This window comes from Triticum dicoccoides, chromosome 6A (assembly GCF_002162155.2).
Source record: "Triticum dicoccoides isolate Atlit2015 ecotype Zavitan chromosome 6A, WEW_v2.0, whole genome shotgun sequence".
NCBI classification, from domain to species: Eukaryota; Viridiplantae; Streptophyta; class Magnoliopsida; order Poales; family Poaceae; genus Triticum; species Triticum dicoccoides.
The window spans coordinates 600,998,586-601,006,331 of record NC_041390.1 but is presented as its reverse complement, the minus strand read 5'-3'; the positions used below and the strand labels follow the sequence as shown (position 1 = coordinate 601,006,331).

Below are 7,746 nucleotides of genomic sequence, written 5' to 3'. Positions count from 1 at the left end.
TTTGTTATTCGCGATTGCGACTGCGCAGCAAAGATCGTGGTAAGGGCGGTCCATAGATCGAGGGTACCTTCCTTACCGATAACTTGCGCGAGGATTTCTGGGGTGAGCGAATTCAGCAGATAACTTAGGACCTGCTGATCTTTGGCAATCCATGGACCATACAGTGGATTCGGCTCGATGGCCGTGGTCTTGTCCGCCTTGGCGACCTCCACTGTTTTCGGCGGCGCTGCATCGCTGCCGTCGAGAAGACCGGTCACCTGCGCGCCTCGCAGAGCCAGCAGAACTTGCGCCTTCCATAGGAGGTAATTCCCCCTCGCGAGCTTCTCTGTTGGTGGAGCGCCGAGGTTGAGGCCGACGGCGCTGGAGCTCATGATGATGGCGATGGAAGGGCGCTAGGGTTCTGTTTTTTTTTTGTCGCTAGATGATAGGGAAGAGGCTAGCTCTGTATACCATGTAAGATTTGGTATAAGCGTTCCTACTCTCCCGTGGGAGAGCCGCGTGATGCTATTTATTGAGGGCAAATATGCCTTTGCCTTGGCTTACAAGAGAAATAAGAGAGAGCCCTGTCCTGGTTCGGTACAGAGGCAGAAACAGATACGAGAGGGAGAGAGATAGAGGTAGTTTAAGATTACATGAGGAAAACTACTCAAACTCTAACACGTGGTACAGGTCATTGCGTGGTCTTCAGAGTCAAGGCCCATTCCTCCCTAATGGGCAGGCGATGTGTCCACACGTCCTCCCGGAAAGACCCCACGAAGACCTTCCCGGAGAAGGCCTGTACTTATCTCTTGAACTGTCACTTGACGACCCAGGCCATAGTCCAGCGGGTCCATCAGGGTCTCCCAATGTACTCCCCGGACGGAGAAATATCATTGCCTTCATCGTCAAGGCTCCTCTTAGCAGGCTAGTAATACCCCAGTTTTACTAATGCCGATTTTGGCTAGAGATAATAATTTGAAAAAGAAAGAAAAAAAGTGGACTGGACTCCTGCAATAACATTGAAACTGCTGAACACTTGTTCTTCTCCTGTAGCATTGCAAAGTCAGTTTGGGGGTGCAATTCCAATATTCTGGCCTTCTGGGGGCTGCCTGTTGTCCTAGAAATTGGAAATGCTCGGCAGAGTAACTTGGATGTATGCTTTCCTGCCTGGGAGTGAGAAGTTTTATATGATGAAATTGCTGCGGTTATTTGGGGGGTTTGGAATGTTCGTAACAAGATTACCTTCGAAAAACATGTGGTGAGGTCTCCTATTGAGGTTATTTTTACGACATGCAGGTTTTTGCTGTATTGGTCAGGGCTGCTGAAAGGTGCTCAGCATGTGGAACCAGGCGACGGCGAGGAGCCCATGGCGGCGACGCGCGTCGGCTGCATGCTCTCCCCGCCGCTGCCATCTTCCTGCTCCGTGGCAGGCGTGCCGGGTGAAGGCTAACGAGCTGGAAACAATCGAAGAGAACGTAACTCGGAATGAGGAACCGAGACGCGGATGCCGGTCGCCGAACCCCACCCCTGATGCTGCTCAACGCGGACGAGGTCTGGATGGCGAAGGGTGGGTAGTAGGAATACCTTGGCTGCGTGATTGAAGTTTATCTATGAACAGACAGCTAATTCATGGAGGCCTCACGAGCCATTCAGATTCAAATCCAAATCCATTCCTGCATGCATCAGGTTTTGGATGGATGCATTTCACCAGCCACATTTCGATTCAAATTCCACCTGGCCTATGCATGACATACAAATTCCAGGTCGAAGCCCATCATAGATTACTCACCTGTATAAAGCTTACAATCAAACCACCAGCGTCTCTAGCTGCTCAGGTTAGCAATCAACCCGTCATCCTACTTGTTTCTCCAACAGCTGCTACTGCTACTAGTACTACAATACATACACATACAGCCCAAGCACTAGGCCTACTAAAGATGAGCAACACTAGCTACACTACACGGCATACCATACACAAAAGGTCGGGGGAACATGCGTATACACAGGATGCAGAGTGACGTGGATACACGGGCGGCGGCCTCTCGTCATATGCAAGCCCCGAGCGAGTAGAAGTCGCACCCCAGATCGTCGCCGCCGAAGGCAGCGTCGTCCTTCTCCTGTGTATGCATAAGCAAAACCATCATTAGATCAATCAAGTTCGGGTGGCGCTGAGGATATATGCATCGCTCTACTAGGCTGATTATGATGAATATAAAAGATTATGATGTATCGCTGTACTAGGCTGAAGCTACTCGTTATGTTCCTTACGGCGAACGATACATTAAAAGTATGCAAGAGGTTAAAAAGGTCGCCTTACCACTTTGATCATGGAATTGAGAAGACCGTCGAAGCTGCAGGTGCTGGAGCTGAGCTCGCTCTGCAGCCTTTGAGCGCCTGATTCAGACGCATTCCTTGCCATCGATGTGTCTCCTGAGAAGAGGATGTCAAACTTAGTTTGTGGAGCAGCTGTCGAGGCGCTCGCGCTTGTCTGTCCAAACATTCTGCCACCATGGCTGCTGTCAATGCTGCAATTATTCGACCTTTGGCTCATGGAATGATAATGAGCACCAATATTGCTTGGCAGCTGAGAGGAACTCCATACAAGCTTCGGATCAAGTAGACTATCTGAACTTCCAAAGCTCACGTACTTCTGCTCGGTATCTGGAGACAAATGTATCGTGCCACCAAAGGAGCCAGCTCCCACTTTGGTACCTCTTGCGACCGTGAGGTCATTTGTTGGACGAAAACTTGCTGAGAATGCATCACCCAATCTGGTTGCACCATTGCTGCTGAATGAAGCACCATTATTGCTGAATGAACCATGCACAGGCAACATGTTTGCAGAAAATCCAGATGAAGGAAGAGCGCTCTGCTGGGATACACGAGACTCCAATGGCCCAGAAGAGGCTCCAATGGCACCTTCGAGAAGTTCTACACTTGCAGAGGGAGCTCGAACTGATGGCTGGATGGCTACTTTGGCCTGTGTGCACTCCACAAGATCTGGAGGCAGTAATGGACTGCTTGTGACACTTGGGAGCATGCGAGGCATGCCATTAGCCCGGCTATTCCCAGAAAGGATGGTGGACAGATCACCGCTGCCCTCATTCATCCACTTCTGTTGTAATTGGGCTTGCCCAAGAGATGTCGCCAAACCTTGTCCCAAGTTCCCATGCTGGTTTCCTGGTAGGCTAAGATGATACTTAGCTGCATCACCAATCAAAGGATTTGTTGTGCAACTGCTACTTCCAGTCGGAATTGACCTGGAAGTGGCCACCCCCTGAATCACAACCGCTGTCTGGTTGTTTCTAGGACTATTTAGCAATCCATGTGCACTGAAAGTCGATAGCGCTGCGGGAGAGGTGAAAGCTTGATAACCCTGGAGTCCTTCGAATGCATCCATGCGCAGAAAGGGGTCTCTGCCTCCCAAGGCAGCAACGATGCCAGCTTGTTGTGATGCCACAGCACTTAACCGTCGGAGATAAAGCCTATATTTCTGCATGTACACCAAAGCAATCGGTTAAACTTGTGAAGCAGGTTATAACAAGTATTTACCTATTTGTGCACATCTAGCATTTAGTTCGTTTCAAAATGATATATAGGATCATTATAGAGCTAAGTTTCTGGTTTAGCATATACTACATGCTTGCTGAATCTTGTTAAAAGGTGTAGAGAAGTGCTACAGACAAGTGCCCCCTTTTATACAGTTCTTACCAGATTACTCATTTACTTGTTTCAGGATTTGTTCATGAAACTGCAGTGTTTAATAGTGAAGAAATAATTTATTTTTTTCAAAACTCCAGCCTTACTATGGAGAATGAAAATATATTTGTTCCAGGTTAGTCAGGGAGCAGTGCTTTCTTTCAGATCAACTTTAATACTCCTAACCAGTCAGCATATTTGCATATATTATATGCTAGTAACCTGTATCATTTGCATTGAAGAACTTAATAAAAGTTGCAGGATATACAATGCCTAGAACCACATACAGCAAAAGTTATCTCCGAATGCCTAGCTGCTGGCTGCAGTACAGATAATGCTCGGCAAGTATGGAACACACATGGTACTAATCTGCTGATAACTACAAGAAAGTAAATTAAGTGGCTTGCCTGTAGGTGACTTGCAACATTTTCCCTAGTGAGTTTCTCAACATTCATAAGCTCGAGTATCCTTTTTGGCACAGCTTCTGCATAAACATGAAAGAAACATGAGTGACTCCAGAAATAAGTAGCAACAGAGAAGGGAGTTACTGTTAAGTTCTTACTGTCAATTCCAAGATGGTTGAGTGCAGCAACAAATTTTCTATGCAGTTCAACTGACCAAACAACTCTTGGCCTCTTTGGGGCCGAAGGGTCATCATTGTCTTGGCCACTGCTATCCTCGTCTTCATCTTCCTCCTCACTATGGTATTCCTTCCTCTTCTTGCTGGGCCTCCCACTTTGGTCGGGTGACCCACATGTAACTTGGCCGAACACATAGTCAGAGTCCGCACTTGGTGGCTTATTGCACTCTTCATAGGTATCAAGATTAACAGAGTCACGAGTACTGAATTTCCTCCTAACAACATGCTGCCAGATGTTCCTAAGCTCTTCAATGCGAACAGGTTTTAGGAGATAGTCGCAGGCACCATGGGTTATCCCCTTCATTACAGTTTTTGTCTCTCCATTCACAGATAACACTGCATGGAAAATAATTGGTTAGTACTGACACTTTCCCCTCCTCAATCAGAAGTACAAATCATAAGATTAACTGTGCTGAATTGATATTTTTGCATATAAAAGAACATACATCCAACAACTTAAAATAAGTACTACCTCCTATGTTCCTATTACCAAGACCCGTAAGAAAATTGGGCAGCTGTGAGATGGATAAAATTTGGAACTTACTGATAACAGGGAGGTCCATTTCAAGCCCCACAAGCTCAAGAAGCTTAAAGCCATCCATGTCTGGCATGTGCACATCACTGATAACCAGATCAAACATGTCCCTGTTTTCCCGCAGCATCCTCAGCGCGATAACAGCCTGATTCGTCGCCGTCACTGGAAACACAACAACAGGTTACTCTTCCTTTTTTACAATTCTTGTTGCTAGCTTACCAAACAGACCGCTTGGTAACAGGTTACTCTTCCATAGTGGGTAACAATACAAGAAAAGGGAAATGGTCCTGTGCATTTTTCATGACAAAAACCAGATGCCTCGTGCCATGTGTACTATAAAAAGGGAATCATAAATTCAGGTCACGCAATCTAATGAATCTATCCATCGAGAGGTACTCAATCTTTGGCTGCAGGCAGGGGCGATTATACCGTCCGGGCACCCCGGGCACGTGCCCGGGCTCAAGCGCTGCTAATTTTCCAAGCGCCAGAGTCACAATCTGTGAATACGTACAATATATGCTAAAAAATACATCTGGTTCACAAATTGGGCTACTTTGGTCGTTATTTTTGCCTCTTGGGCTTACCCACGTCAAAGGCCCATCCATTAATTTCCCTACATGGGCCATAATAATAGGTAATCAGATCGTGTCATCGATCAGGAGGCCGGTGGCCTCATCGCTCGCCTCGCCTGGGCGGCTACCTCGCACGCCTATTCGTCTGTGCGCCACGCCGCACGACGTGCCCTAGCAACTCTGGCGGTTGAAGGCGGCGACCGGCGAGGTGGACTGACGGAGCACTGGCGGTCAGCAAGACCGCAAGAGATGATTCACGCCTGGGCCTAATCAGGCTAAGCGCGAAAGTCAAAGCGGCAGCCCCTTGTGTAAATTCCACTTCGGCTCCGGCAGATGGTGCTTGTATTAGTCACGATCGGCACTTCAATTCAATGAAAATTCTATAATCTGGTAATGTGTTGTATCTTGTAGATTCTCTTTTTTTTGCACTTCAATTCAATGGAAATTTAATTATTTGATAATGAGTTGTATCTTGTAGATTCTCATCTGTGCACAAGGATGAACATCGGAGATTGGAATTTTATTTGGTAAATTGTATCTCATGTTTTAATTTATTGATATGATGTATGAAATATTAGTGTGCATATTACACATGATGTTTACCTAAATATATGATACTTCTGGTGTTGATAGACCAAAGTAAATTTTAGTTTGCGTCGTGCCCAGGCTTCGACAATTTGCTAGCTCCGCCACTGGCTGCAGGCAGCATTTATATATGATGTTCAGTACACCAAATCTAGTTGTGAGCCGTGACAACTACCAACAGCAATTTTTATAGTGGTTGTCCTGGACACTGAGGAACAGGCAGATTTTCTGAAACAGAGCAACTAAAATTGACTGCGCCTGACGGAGTAGCCGGCTCCTAAACAAAATTACAACCCTGAACTGTAAAACAGCAAAACAAAGTTCTCACCGTGATACTGGCAGCGCCGCAGGAGGGTCTCGAGCACCTTGAGGCACACCGGGTCGTCGTCCACGGCGAGGACCCGCATGCCGACGGGGAACTGGTCCCTCCCCGTCGCCGCCGCGCCCCTCCTCACGTCCGTCCTCATGAGGACAACACCCTCCAGAGAAAATCCCCTCCCTCACTCGAAGGAAACCAATTCGCCGGAAGCAAACCAAGAACTCGACCCAGCAGAGGCAGCTCGCTACTGACAGGCTCGGAGCACGAACACGAATTTCACACGGGACGCGCAGGTTGGTGGTGGCGCTGGCCCTAGACTCCAACCAAGAGGCCAAGAAAACCGCCCAAATCGAGCCAATTGCAGAGGGAGGGAGGCGGGCGCGGGGATGTGGACGGGGGAGGTGGCTTCGACTCAAGGCCTCCCAATCCCCAGCAAGGAAAGGAAAAGAGAGCCTGCCGTCCGTCCAACCTTAGCTGAAAAGAGAAGCGGGGAGGGAGGGAGGGGGAGAAAGGAGCAGCTGGTGGATTGGGACCTGGGGATGGATGGGGCTTCAGGACCAAACCCACCACCGCCACCGCCCCATCATCATTGAAGCAGGGGTGTGGGAAAGCAAGAGGCGAGGCGGGGCCGGGCCGGGAGTTGGACGCCAAAAGAGATGGGTGGAAAAGGGCGCCGATGGCGACCGCCGGAGGTGACCGCGCAACCAATCCCGCACTGCACCCCCCCTCTCTCGGCTCGCACGCGCCGCGGCTGATCTCTAGGCTCGCGGCGGGGAGGGAGAGGGCGGAGGGTATGCGGGTTTAGTTGGAGGGAGCGGAGGTGTGGTGGTTCTTGGCTTTGGTGTTGGGGAGGAAGAGGGGGATGGGAAGTGAATGTGTGAGAGGGGAGGACGGGGCACGGGCGGCCATGGATATAGAGGAGGGAGCAAGGGTCAAAAGAGTGACGTGTCATCAGGCCAGGATACAACAGAAGGCGGGGCCCCGTCCATCCACGAGCCTCCTCCAAACTGATCATTACTACTACTGCTGCAGGAATATGATTCTCTGTGGCTCAACACCAAAGAAGTGATTCTTGTGATTTGTTTGAGGAGACTTTGGTCCTTGACTTTGGGTGCATATTTTTTGACCGTGATATCTGTGGAACGTTTCTTGAAGCATCTTCCTCAGCGAACATCAAACTTACCATGCTGAACCAAGTAAAGTTGTCGTGGCAACTTTTGTAGGATTCGGCATGATCGAAGGCGAAAGTTGTCATGTAGGGCCAACACACGCATAAAAAATTTGCCATGTTTTGCAGAAAAATTACCGCTCGTTCGATCGTGATCAGACGTCTTTGAGAGCGTCGGCTAGGAGGCCCAGTCTAACGTTCGCCGGATGTCATTTTCCTAATTTATTTCATAAAAAAGGGCTCACGCTA

General features: G+C 48.7%; 1 protein-coding gene across 1 annotated transcript; it reads right to left on the bottom strand.

The window, feature by feature from the left end:
• Positions 1-1,695: 1,695 nt before the first annotated feature.
• On the bottom strand, positions 1,696-7,210 carry LOC119318313 (two-component response regulator ORR23-like). Its single transcript, XM_037592850.1, has 6 exons — positions 6,339-7,210; positions 4,863-5,015; positions 4,241-4,654; positions 4,086-4,162; positions 2,297-3,472; positions 1,696-2,096 (listed from the first exon to the last, which is right to left on the bottom strand). The coding sequence occupies exons 1-6, from the start codon at positions 6,475-6,477 to the stop codon at positions 2,025-2,027; spliced, it is 2,031 nt and encodes a 676-aa protein (XP_037448747.1). The 5' UTR covers positions 6,478-7,210; the 3' UTR covers positions 1,696-2,024.
• Between the last annotated feature and the right edge of the window lie 536 nt (positions 7,211-7,746).